The sequence below is a fragment of the Taudactylus pleione genome, unplaced genomic scaffold, assembly GCF_031769625.1.
Source record: "Taudactylus pleione unplaced genomic scaffold, aTauple2 ptg000123l, whole genome shotgun sequence".
In the NCBI taxonomy this organism is placed as follows: domain Eukaryota; kingdom Metazoa; phylum Chordata; class Amphibia; order Anura; family Myobatrachidae; genus Taudactylus; species Taudactylus pleione.
Genome location: NW_028284525.1, coordinates 448,849 through 462,957, shown reverse-complemented (window position 1 = coordinate 462,957; position 14,109 = coordinate 448,849). Strand labels below are relative to the sequence as shown.

Below are 14,109 nucleotides of genomic sequence, written 5' to 3'. Positions count from 1 at the left end.
GTTAAGGGAGTAGAGTGTACTGCAGGTGCAGGGGTGTTGGTAAGGGAGAAGAGTGTACTGCAGGTGCAGGGGTGTTGTTAAGGGAGTAGAGTGTACTGCAGGTGCAGGGGTGTTGGTAAGGGAGAAGAGTGTACTGCAGGTGCAGGGGTGTTGTTAAGGGAGTAGAGTGTGCTGCAGGTGCAGGGGTGTTGTTAAGGGAGAAGAGTGTGCTGCAGGTGTTGTTAAGGGAGTAGAGTGTGCTGCAGGTGCAGGGGTGTTAAGGGAGAAGAGTGTGCTGCAGGTGTTATGGGAGTAGAGTGTGCTGCAGGTGCAGGGGTGTTGGTAAGAGTAGAGTGTGCTGCAGGGCAGGGGTGTTGGTAAGAGTAGAGTGCTGCAGGTGCAGGGGTGTTGGTAAGAGTATAGTGTGCTGCAGGTGCAGGGGTGTTAAGGGAGAAGAGTGTGCTGCAGGTGTTAAGGGAGTAGAGTGTGCTGCAGGTGCAGGGGTGTTGGTAAGAGAGTGTGCTGCAAGTGCAGGGGTGTTAAGGGAGAAGAGTGTGCTGCAGGTGTTAAGTGAGTAGAGTGTGCTGCAGGGGTGTTGGTAAGGGAGAATAGTGTACTGCAGGTGCAGGGGTGTTGGTAAGGGAGAAGAGTGTACTGCAGGTGTAGGGGTGTTAAGTGAGAAGAGTGTACTGCAGGTGCAGGGGTGTTGGTAAGAGAGTAGAGTGCTGCAGGTGCAGGGGTGTTGGTAAGAGTAGAGTGTGCTGCAGGTGCAGGGCTGTTGAGTAGAGTGTGCTGCAGGGGTGTTGGTAAGGGAGAAGAGTGTACTGCAGGGGTGTTGGTAAGGGAGTAGAGTGTGCTGCAGGTGCAGGGGTGTTGGTAAGAGTAGAGTGTGCTGCAGGTGTTAAGGGAGTAGAGTGTGCTGCAGGTGCAGGGGTGTTGGTAAGAGTAGAGTGTGCTGGGGTGTAGGTAAGGGAGTAGAGTGTGCTGTAGGTGCTGGGGTGTTGGTAAGAGTAGAGTGTGCTGCAGGTGTTAAGGGAGTAGAGTGTGCTGCAGGTGCAGGGGTGTTGCTAAGAGTAGAGTGTGCTGTAGGTGCTGGGGTTTTGGTAAGAGTAGAGTGTGCTGCAGGTGCTGGGGTGTTGGTAAGGTGGGGGGTGTTGCTGCTGCTGTAATGGGGGGACTTAACTGCTGCTGGTATTAGTGAGTTGGTCAAAGAGGAGAAAGTAATTGTGGCAGGCTTTGCAACATCCATATACACAGGTAGCCCTTATCACTGGGGGGCAACATAACCAAGGTCTTATCACTGAGGCAGTTGGCTCCTCCACATACCAAGGTACCACTCGCCTCCTACCTCTATACCTTTTTCTACTGGGGGCAGCCTCCGCCACATTCGCAGATACCACTCGCCACTAGATATAGCATCCTACACGCACCCAGGTACCACTTGCCACTAGAGACTGACACTGACTGCTGAAGGCAGACTCATTCACATACCCAGATACTACGTAAGAACAGCTCCTACAATGTATACTAAAGGCCATTACTGCACATGGCAATTATTCATCATAAGGGGAGAGCTTGGGGGAAGCCCAGCACCTCCGTAATCTAAGTAGATCCAACAGGCGTGGCCGCACAGTCTCCTACGCATGCAGGTGACATCATGACATCTCCCGTGCACTGCATCAGTGGGAATGCTGGCCTCTGAAGCAATTGGAGGCTTCCTTAGCCTCCGATCACTTCAGAGGCCAGCATTCACATTGCAGTGGGGAAGCAAACACCCCTTGGACCTTCGGCGCCTGGAGCTTGCGCTCCACTGGAACTGCCCTCCCTACGCCTCTGCACACACTCACACATATACACATACAGCATACTCACAGCGCCCTCTATCTGGTGAGTGATAACAGTACAGTAAGACAGAGCAATGTGGTCGTCCTCTCAGCCCGTCTCGGTCTCCCGGCTCTGGACCCCTCTGGGGGTGATATTACTGGAATGAAGGAGAAGAGATGAGATTTTTGCCCTGTGTCACCTCTTACAGACAGAACCGTGTCCCTGTCCCCCACTTACTGATGCTCTTACTGCAGACCTTCCTCTCTCTGGCCACCACACAGCAGGAGATGGAGACCCTGGAGGTCGTATTCAGCGTAAGCTGCCCAGATATCTTGTACAGTTGGGTCTGGGGGTGATACTCAGCCCACGTCTCATTCCTGCTATCTGTTACATGGGGTGATAAATTCCAATGAACATACCCCTTTGGGTGACCCCCTTGGGAGGAGCACATAGCGGTGTTTTCTGCTCCCATCTTATCTCTCAGGACTGTGATCTGTGGTTGTGAAAACTCAGCTGTGAATAAAATCATTAAGATAGTAGTAAGTATGTGAGTATCCTCCCCGCTATGTATCCCCAACCCCAAAATATTCCACATTTTGTAAACCCCATGTCAATCTCCTCCCCCACTGTACATCCCCATCCCAATATCCTCCCCTGCTGTACATCCCCTTCCCAATATCCTCCCCTACTGTGCATCACCCATCCCAATATCCTCCCCTACTGTACATCCCCATCCCAATATCCTCCCCTACTGTGCATCCCCATCCCAATATCCTCCCCTGCTGTACATCCCCATCCCAATATCCTCCCCTACTGTGCATCACCCATCCCAATATCCTCCCCTACTGTACATCCCCATCCCAATATCCTCCACTACTGTACATCCCCATCCCAATATCCTCCCCTGCTGTACATCCCCATCCCAATATCCTCCCCTACTGTGCATCCCCATCCCAATATCCTCCACTACTGTACATCCCCATCCCAATATCCTCCCCTACTGTGCATCCCCATCCCAATATCCTCCCCTGCTGTACATCCCCATCCCAATATCCTCCCCTACTGTGCATCACCCATCCCAATATCCTCCCCTACTGTACATCCCCATCCCAATATCCTCCACTACTGTACATCCCCATCCCAATATCCTCCCCTGCTGTACATCCCCATCCCAATATCCTCCCCTACTGTGCATCCCCATCCCAATATCCTCCACTACTGTACATCCCCATCCCAATATCCTTCCCTACTGTACATCCCCATCCCAATATCCTTCCCTACTGTGCTTCCCCATCCCAATATCCTCCCCTACTGTGCATCCCCATCCCAATATCCTTCCCTACTGTACATCTACATCCCAATATCCTTCCCTACTGTGCATCCCTATCCCAATATCCTCCCCTACTGTACAGCCCCATCCCAATATCCTCCCCTACTGTACATCCCAATAGCCTCCCCTACTGTGCATCCCCATCCCAATATCCTCCCCTACTGTGCGTCCCCATCCCAATATACTCCCCTACTGTGCGTCCCCATCCCAATATCCTCCCCAACTGTACGTCCCCATCACAATATCCTCCCTACTGTGCATCCCCATCCCAATATCCTCTCCTACTGTACATATTCATCCCAATATCCACATATTACACTAGTGTACAGTGCCCACCACAAATTACACTAGTGCACAGTGCTCAACACACATCATATTAGGAGTTATTTATATGGAACACGCATGTTCCCCCAGCAGTCCCCAGCAGGAAGCCTGGTCATGCTCTTTATTAATGACTGATTATTACCAGATGTTGATGGGTGTAATCTACGCTACATACCCCAGACTGACAGGAGCAGTTGGCTGCTGTATACCAGCTCATGTCCATGTTTCTTTAGCAGAAAGATATGGCAGTCATACTGTCCTTCATCCCAAGGACTGACATGTGACAGGGAAAGGGTAACGTTGTCCTTGCACAGGTGGGTGCGGTTACGGTAACTCTGTTCTTGGAGATCCGGCTGTTCCCGGCCATTGGCATAAGCAAATACCGTTGTTAGAACTGCGCTGGGGCCAGATTTCTGCAAGTAAAGACGGAGTGTTTGCCATTGCGTTATGTTGGGTAAGGGCACCAGACATGGAATATTCACGGTGTGGCCCACTTGTGCTTGCACCAGACACTGCTGAGCTGTACCTGAGGAAAGTTAAACATTTTTTAACAAAATGTAGAGGAAAAATATAAAACCTAAAATTGCAAAGTTCATTAATGATGAAAATCAACAGCATCAGATCTTGGGGGCCGATTTATCGAAGGGCTGAAAGTATCTAGGGGTCTATTCATTTAGTTAACAAGCCTCAAGACAGGAGAATCAAAGAGGAGAAGGAAGAGCAATCGTACACTAGAAACACTCTTACATAAGATGAGGGAATCTGTGACCAAAGGAAGAAAACCAGGTGCGTAAGGGTGGGTGCCCTGTGGACCTCAAAGAAAAGGAGTTATCAAGATAAGCCTACCATAACTCTAATTTTCTTCTTTAGGGATCCATAGGGATGTCCCAAAGCAGTTTCCCTAGGGTGGGGGATGGAGCAGAAAGGGGAACTAGTCACCCAAAGGAAGCATCCTGAGATGCTAAAGTATCAAAGGCATAAAACCTAAGAAAGGTGTGGACAGAAGACCACGTGGCTGTCTTGCAAATTTGATCACCAGAGGCACCACGAGTAAATGCCCACAATGGCCATACAGACCGAGTAGAATGTGCTGTCACCGTGCTTGGGACAGAAAGATCAGCCTGTGTGTACACCTGAGAGAGAGTCATATATATCCATCTCGCCAGAGTCTGCTTATTAGCTGGCCATCCTAGTTTGTGAAAACCATATAATACAAAAAGAGCATCTGATTTTCAGAGTTTGTACGCTCCACATAGATACGGAGAGCAAAAACTACATCCAGGGCAGCTTCACCTACAGAAAGGTCTGGAGCCTGAAAGGCTGGAACTACAATTTCTTAATTCCCATGAAAATGGGACACTACCTTTTAGGAAGGTAACCTTCCCTTATATGAAGAAAAGCTTTATCCTGGTGAAATATCAAAAATAGGGAGCGATAAGAAAGCGCTGCAAAATCAGAGACTCTGCGAGCAAATAAAATAACAGGAAGAAAAAGTGTCTTTGGATTTGAAGTGGTTAACAGCACAGAGTCCATAGGTTCACCTGGGGGAGCCTGTAGCTCCTTAAGAACCAAAGACAAATTCCATGGTGCTACCGGTGGAACAAAAAGGCTGAACTCTCAGAACTCCTTGGAAAAAATATTCTAACATCTGGTAATGAAGCAATCTTCTTCTGAAACCAGACTGATAGTGCAGAAAAATGCACTCTCAAAATTGCCAGGTGGAGACCTTTGTCTAATCCCACCTGAAGAATAACCAGTATCCTGGAAATCCTGAATACCGTAGGATCTAAATTTCCTATGGAAACACCATTGACCAAAGGAATAACAAACTCTTTAATAGATGCTGGCAGGGACAGGCTTCCATGCCCTAAGCATTGTTTGAATTACAGAACTGGAAAAACCTCCTGCTCCTAGGATGGAAGATTCAAGACCCATGCCATCAAAGCCATACGAGGAAAGTCCAGATATTGGCAAGGACCCTGTGATAGCAGATCCTGCCATAGAGGAAGAGCATAAGGACTGTCTATGGACAGATTCTGTATGTTGGTGAACTAATGACATCTGGGCCAAGCCGGAGCCTCCAGTATTACTGTTCTGCCTTCCTGTTTGAATTTTCTGAGAACTCTTGGGAGTAGAGATATGGAGGAAATAGATGCACCAGCTTAAAGTCCTATCTTACTGCCAGTGCATCCACATATGCTGCTGATGGGTCTCTGGACCTGGACCCATACCTGGGAACTTTGTGGTTGCGGCGTGATGCCATGAGATCTATCTCTGGTAGACCCCATTTGTTTACCAGGTGCTGAAACACTCCTGGATGGAGAGACCACTCTCCGGCATGTATTTCTTGGTGATTTAGGAAGTCTGCTTCCCAATTGAGTACTCCCGGTATGAATATTGCCGAGATGGATGGAAGATAACATTCTATCCAAACCAGAACCATTGTCACTTACTTCATGGCTGCATAACTTCTTGTACCTCTCTGATGATTGAGGTAGGCCACTGTAGTTGCATTGTCGGACTGAATCTGGACTGGCCGGCCCCGGAGCAGATCCTGTGCCATGATCAGTGCTCTGTATACTGCTCAAGTTCCAGAATGTTTATTGGTAGATAACTTTCTCATTTGTCCATCTTCCCTGGAAGGTGTGATGACCTGTCACTGCCTCTCATCCACGAAGGCTGGCATCCGTGGTGAGAAGCATCCAATTTGGAATCCAGAACAGGTGCCCTTTGTTTAGATGATCCTTTCTCAGCCACCACATGAGGGAGTGATGAACCTCTGGAGTGAGAAGGATCCTCTGAAACCTTATAAGATAATGCTGTCTTTTCCACCTGGAGAGAGAATCAATTATTGGAGAGGCCTAGAGTGGAACTGGGGATATTCCACCATGTTGAAGGTGGATACCATGGACCCCAGGACCTGCATTGCTGAGTGAATGGATACCCTTTGATTGCGGAGCAATTTGCGCACCCCCAATTGTAGAGCCTATCAACTGGTAGAATGATCCTGTGCACCAGGGAATCCAGTAGTGCCCCCAGATGTACTCATCTGCTGTGTTGGAGAAAGGGAAGACTTTTCCCAATTGATTATCCAGCCCTGCTCCTGTAGACATGCAGTGGTCAGCTGGAGATGTTATTGTAAATCCTCCATAGACTGCCAATATCAGGAGGTCATCCAAGTATGGCAGTATCCTGACTCCTTCTGAGATGAGCAGTCATGACCGCCATTATCTTGGTAAACACCCGAGGGGCTGTGGACAGACCAAAGGGCAATGGTAATGTCACTGACTAAATGCAGAACTCAGAAACCCTTGGTGGAATAGTGCAATAGGTACATGCAGATATGCATCCTGTATGTCCAGGGAACCATGAAATCCCCAGGTTCTATTGCCAGCATAATTGGCTGTAGGGTCTCCAAACAGAACTTGGGCACATGGATGAACCTGTAGAGATTTCAGATTCAGAATAGAGCGATGAGACCCATTTAGCTTCTGAAACAAAAACAAATCTGAGTAATAACTCCTTCCTGGTTAGCTAAAGGAATCAGGGATTATGACCCCTGAATTTAGCAGGACATGAATGGACTTGATAGGATCTGATGGGGGAGGTTGCAAACAACCTTCTGAGGAATAACCATTTAGGAAGGTATCATGTAAGAATCCCTAGTAGGGAGGGGGATTTCCCACCAAATGCACTTTCCCTGTGGGTGAGGGTAAAAAGACATATTAGTGTTTTTAGAATCTGGAACAGTTTACCTGGAGTGTTCAATGCTTCCACCGTAAACTCAGTGAGCTGTTCAGATTGAGGGAATCCAACCTAAATTGCCTTCTGGTGTCTGAACACCAGGTTTATTAGGCTTTAGGAGTCAGTACTTCATCTTCTATACTGAGGATTTAATTATCTGCCCCTGCTAGTGAGGAACATCCACTGATGAATGACTCTCCTCCTCTCCGAGATAGGCCCAAAGGGAGAAACATGTTTATCCTTTGCCTCCTCAGATGATATATCAGAATCTGAAAGCAGGGTGGACTGAGAGGATGGTGCAGTCAATCTATATCCTGACGGCTGTTGCCTTATTCGCCTGTAACATCTGCAGATAGGTAGATGCTAAAAGCCAGATTCTGAACTGAGTGGACTTAACCCTCCATCCAGGAAGGATGTATGGGAAGAGGAAACATAACAGGCTGCAATTATTGTGGGTAATCCAAAGTGGGAGGCAGTGTGGGGGCTGATAAGCGGCCCACTAACTGCGTCATAACCTGAGACCAGGAGGACATTCAAGGGGACTGTTGTGGTGTATAACAATCAGCACACAGTCCATCCTGTATGAAATCCTGAGAGGCCTACTGCACAGGATTTACATGACACCAGGGAATCTGTATGATTTACCGCCGGATGCATGTCCAGCGGTTGGAATCCCGACACCAGCATCCCGGCAGCAGTGGAAATCCCGATCGTCCTCAGGTAAGTATTAGCTAACCTATTCTACCCCCTAACCCTCCCTTAGGGGTGCCTAACCCTAACCTCCCCCCCAGTACCTAACCCTAATCCCCCCTCTAAGTGCCTAAACCTAACCCCCCATTCCCCACTGCCTAAACTTAAGTCCCCCGGGGGGGTGCATAACCCTAACCTCCCCCTGGGGGTGCCTAACCCTAACCCCGCCTTCCCCTAGCCTAAACCTAACCTCCCAGGAGGGTGCCTAACACCAAGTCCCCCCCGGGAACCCTAAACCTAACCCTCCCCTCCGCGGCTATCCACACTCGGCACCCGGCATCCGTTCGATCGGGATGTCGGGCGTCGGGCTCCCGGCGTATGTCTAAAGACATATCGACGCCTGTCTTTAGACCCTTTCCGGGATATGACAGTCAGGAAGCCGGCTGTTGGTATTAGGTCCACCGGCTTCCCGACTGCATACCGACACCAGCACAGGGACAAGAGTCTCATGTTTATGCTTGTCCTGAGATATGGGAAATACTTGCAAGTTACCTACAACCAGTGTAGAGTTAACAATGCACTGTGACCCTTTTCACAGATAAAAATAAATATGAAGTACACTCTAACCCCTATACACCAGGTAGCTGGGGGTTAGTAAAAAACAAATTTTTTTTTTTTTACAGCAGAGGTCGCATAAGTCACATTCAATGCATATAATATATTTGCAAAAGGGCATTAAAATCAACTACCTAAACACATGTTTGGTAGGATCTACATGCATACAAATTTATTTGCAAATGGGCACTAAATCGCAATCACATTCGTAGGATATAAGTGCAATGCATACAAATATACCTACAAATGGGCACTGAATCAACTTATACAAGCAAAAAAGTTGGTAGGATTCCAGTGCTACATACCTTGGTCCTAGGAGAACAATATACTCAAAGAGTGAGACCGAATCTCTCCTCAGCCTACCTCCTCACTGCCTAATACCTGCCTCTAGTCCTCTCCCGCCTACCTCCTCACTGCCTAATACCTGCATCTAGTCCTCTCCCGCCTACCTCCTCACTGCCTAATACCTGCATCTAGTCCTCTCCCGCCTACCTCCTCACTGCCTAATACCTGCCTCTAGTACTCTCCCGCCTACCTCCTCACTGCCTAATACCTGCATCTAGTCCTCTCCCGCCTACCTCCTCACTGCCTAATACCTGCATCTAGTCCTCTCCTGCCTACCTCCTCACTGCCTAATACCTGCATCTAGTCCTCTCCCGCCTACCTCCTCACTGCCTAATACCTGCCTCTAGTCCTCTCCCGCCTACCTCCTCACTGCCTAATACCTGCATCTAGTCCTCTCCCGCCTACCTCCTCACTGCCTAATATCTGCATCTAGTACTTTCCCGCCTACCTCCTCACTGCCTAATACCTGCATCTAGTTCTCTCCCACCTACCTCCTCACTGCCTAATACCTGCATGTAGTACTCTCCCACCTACCTCCTCACTGTCTAATACCTGCATCTAGTCCTCTCCCGCCTACCTCCTCACTGCCTAATACCTGCATCTAGTCCTCTCCCACCTACCTCCTCACTGCCTAATACCTGCATCTAGTCCTCTCCCGCCTACCTCCTCACTGCCTAATACCTGCATCTAGTCCTCTCCCACCTCCAGTCCTTTCCCAGCTACTAGCATGCCTCCTCTCCTGCCTCTTTGTCCACCTTCTGCCCTCTCACACCTACACACCTGCCTCCACTCCTTGCCCAACTCTCCGCCTTTGCCTGTAATTCTTTCTGAACAAGTGCCCCCTGCAGCTGCTGCTGGCACTGGATTGCATAAAAATACATCCCTATCCTGCCACTATTTTATTTATGGACATTGCCCACAATAGTAGTGCTCATCATACAATGCAGTCTACACTACACTACACTACACTACACTGATGACAAAAGTCTGTCTTTTTGGCACACCCTCTTTTGAGAGTCATGCACCCTTTTCCAGTGCATGTATAAGTACAACCCAACATTTCCATACCCCCACTTCGACCACTGACTGTACTATAATAAGATTATACACATAGTTCTGTATAATGAGGCATTATATACTGTACTATAATAAGATTATACACATAGTACAGTATAATGAGGGATAGTACAGTATGATAATAAAATAAGACATAGCGCTGTATAATGAGGCATTATATACTGTACTATAATAAGATTATACACATAGTACAGTATAATGAGGGATAGTACAGTATGATAATAAAATAAGACATAGCGCTGTATAATGAGGCATTATATACTGTACTATAATAAGATTATACACATAGTACAGTATGAGGGGGGATAGTACAGTATTATGATAAAATAAGACCTAGCGCTGTATAATGAGGCATTATATACTGTACTATAATAAGATTATACACACAGCACAGTATGAGGGGGGATAGTACAGTATTATAATAAAATAAGACATAGCGCTGTATAATGAGGCATTATATACTGTACTATAATAAGATTATACACATAGCACAGTATGAGGGATAGTACAGTATTATAATAAAATAAGACAGCGCTGTATAATGAGGCATTATATACTGTACTATAATAAGATTATACACAGTACAGTATGAGGAGGGATAGTACAATACTATAATAAAATAAGACATAGCGCTGTATAATGAGGCATTATATACTGTACTATAATAAGATTATACACATAGTACAGTATGAGGGGGGATAGTACAGTATTATGATAAAATAAGACCTAGCGCTGTATAATGAGGCATTATATACTGTACTATAATAAGATTATACACATAGTACAGTATAATGAGGAGGGATAGTACAGTATGATAATAAAATAAGACAGCGCTGTATAATGAGGCATTATATACTGTACTATAATAAGATTATACACATAGCACAGTATGAGGAGGGATAGTACAGTATGATAATAAAATAAGACAGCGCTGTATAATGAGGCATTATATACTGTACTATAATAAGATTATACACATAGCACAGTATGAGGAGGGATAGTACAATACTAAAATAAAATAAGACATAGCGCTGTATAATGAGGCATAATATACTGTACTATAATAAGATTATACACATAGCACAGTATGAGGAGGGATAGTACAGTAGTATAATAAAATAAGACAGCGCTGTATAATGAGGCATTATATACTGTACTATAATAAGATTATACACATAGCACAGTATAATGAGGAGGGATAGTACAGTATTATAATAAAATAAGACCTAGCGCTGTATAATGAGGCATTATATACTGTACTATAATAAGATTATACACATAGTACAGTATGAGGAGGGATAGTACAGTCTTATAATAAAATAAGACATAGCGCTGTATAATGAGGCATTATATACTGTACTATAATAAGATTATACACATAGCACAGTATGAGGAGGGATAGTACAATACTATAATAAAATAAGACAGCGCTGTATAATGAGGCATTATATACTGTACTATAATAAGATTATACACATAGCACAGTATAATGAGGAGGGATAGTACAGTATTATAATAAAATAAGACCTAGCGCTGTATAATGAGGCATTATATACTGTACTATAATAAGATTATACACATAGTACAGTATGAGGAGGGATAGTACAGTCTTATAATAAAATAAGACATAGCGCTGTATAATGAGGCATTATATACTGTACTATAATAAGATTATACACATAGCACAGTATGAGGAGGGATAGTACAATACTATAATAAAATAAGACAGCGCTGTATAATGAGGCATTATATACTGTACTATAATAAGATTATACACATAGCACAGTATGAGGAGGGATAGTACAGTATTATAATAAAATAAGACCTAGCGCTGTATAATGAGGCATTATATACTGTACTATAATAAGATTATACACATAGTACAGTATGAGGAGGGATAGTACAGTCTTATAATAAAATAAGACATAGCGCTGTATAATGAGGCATTATATACTGTACTATAATAAGATTATACACATAGCACAGTATGAGGAGGGATAGTACAATACTATAATAAAATAAGACATAGCGCTGTATAATGAGGCATTATATACTGTACTATAATAAGATTATACACACAGCACAGTATGAGGGGGGATAGTACAGTATTATAATAAAATAAGACAGCGCTGTATAATGAGGCATTATATACTGTACTATAATAAGATTATACACATAGCACAGTATGAGGAGGGATAGTACAGTATTATAATAAAATAACAGACATAGCGCTGTATAATGAGGCATTATATACTGTACTATAATAAGATTATACACATAGTACAGTATTATAATAAAATAAGACATAGCGCTGTATAATGAGGCATTATATACTGTACTATAATAAGATTATATACATAGCACAGTATGAGGAGGGATAGTACAGTATTATAATAAAATAACAGACATAGCGCTGTATAATGAGGCATTATATACTGTACTATAATAAGATTATACACATAGTACAGTATGAGGAGGGATAGTGCAGTATTATAATAAAATAACATACAGCGCTGTATAATGAGGCATTATAATAATGTACTATAAGATAATACACAGTAGATAATAATGATGAGGGATAGTACAGTATTATAATAAAATAAGACATAGCGCTGTATAATGAGGCATTATATACTGTACTATAATAAAATCACAGACAGTGCTGTATAATGAGGCATTATAGTACTAGAATAGTAGAATAATACACATACAGTATAATGAGAAGAGATAGTACCATACTATAATACATAAAATAACAGACATAGCACTTTATAAATAGCTGAAATACTGCTGTACTATAAGATCACAGAATACCCCCCTTTGGAGAACACATACATAGAAAGCATAAATCTGACGAGTTACCTGTACCAAGGACTATATAGAGCATAATCCACCATTCCAGGAACACAAGGGTCCAGTATGTTCTCATAGACATCACTGTGGCGGATTCTCTAAGACATGCCTAGCTGATGGGCTGTGGGAGAAAGAGAACATGATATATTATATATGAGGCCAATTGGGTGATATTGTTGCACTGTCCTGTCTAGGTCACATTAGTGGAGAAATGTCTCAGAAATGTCTAACAATGACCAGAGAGATGGAGGTCCATCATCTACATGAGGGGCCTCCTCTTGGCACAACCTGTGGCCTTTTCATTAGGATGAGGATCATTGACCAGCCAAGGACAAGCCTGGCTCCCCTAAAGGTGTAGACCCTGGACCATCTATGCATTGAGGTGTAAAGGAACATGGAGCAAGTTGGAGACATTGTAGATAAGCAGCAGGATGAAGCAATTTGCATGAGATTAGTATGGTGGAGGGGACACTTCCTTTCTGTGCAGATAATTCCCTCAGCACACAAGGACGTCCTCTTTGCACCAGCTCTACAGACACATTTCACATTTCCATAAGAACAGCACTGCTAGAGGCACTCTGAACAATTCAATAACAACAGCGACTCATGTATTAGACTGTCCTGATGTCCCCTCATGGTAACATTACACCATAAATGAGGCTGAACACCACAGTACTTTAGCAGATGAAAATCTGAGTTTGCAGAAAGAGGTGGTGATAAAGAGGTAAGAGGAAGGACCTTTCTGGTGATACTGTGATAATTACACTGCTGCCCAGAGGCGACGATAGAGGATTCTCTCTTTTCAGCACATACGGATGTAACTCCTCTGACTGTAGATGAAGCTTTGTTCCCCGAGCACCGAGCTATCCCCTGATGCTAACCAATCAAATGTAATATCGCTGTGCTGTCGATTTTCTTATCTGTAACAAGGAGGACAGACCAGAGGAGAAATGATCTGCACATGTGCACAAACTCTGGTCCATTGTTCCATTTTTATCTTGTCCTGATTGGTTAGCTCAGTTCAGTTACATCTTTATTCCTGATTGGCCAATCCGTCCGCTCACATTATTATTATCATCATTTATTTATATGGTGCCACAAGTGTTCCGCAGCACCTTACAGAGTACATAAACTAATAAGTAACCAGTGACACATTACAATACAATACAGGACCAGGACATGGATAATATATATTACTACATTAGCGACCATAACACCCAGATAAGCAGCAGAGCAACCAAGTGTTAGGTGCCTAGTGGTGACTAAGAATGAAGTAGATGAAAGTAAAGTAAGGAGAAGCACAAGAGGGTAGATGGCCCTGCTCAAAA

At 44.5% G+C, this 14,109-nt stretch overlaps 1 protein-coding gene across 5 annotated transcripts in view; it reads right to left on the bottom strand.

Annotated features, from left to right (window-relative positions):
* LOC148523982 (programmed cell death 1 ligand 1-like) overlaps positions 1-14,109 on the bottom strand; it is a 74,853-nt gene that overhangs the window by 13,752 nt on the left and 46,992 nt on the right. For 4 of the 5 annotated variants that reach the window (XM_088472434.1, XM_088472433.1, XM_088472432.1 and 1 more), the window contains exons 2-5: positions 12,791-12,902; positions 3,633-3,983; positions 2,041-2,316; positions 1,852-1,960 (exon numbers count right to left, since the gene is read on the bottom strand). In XM_088472434.1, coding sequence (XP_088328560.1) covers positions 1,860-1,960; positions 2,041-2,316; positions 3,633-3,983; positions 12,791-12,863 — 801 coding nt within the window. In that variant the 5' untranslated portion in view covers positions 12,864-12,902 and the 3' untranslated portion in view covers positions 1,852-1,859. The remainder of the gene's footprint in view (positions 1-1,851; positions 1,961-2,040; positions 2,317-3,632; positions 3,984-12,790; positions 12,903-14,109) is intronic. The other variant, XM_088472436.1, reaches the window with a different exon arrangement.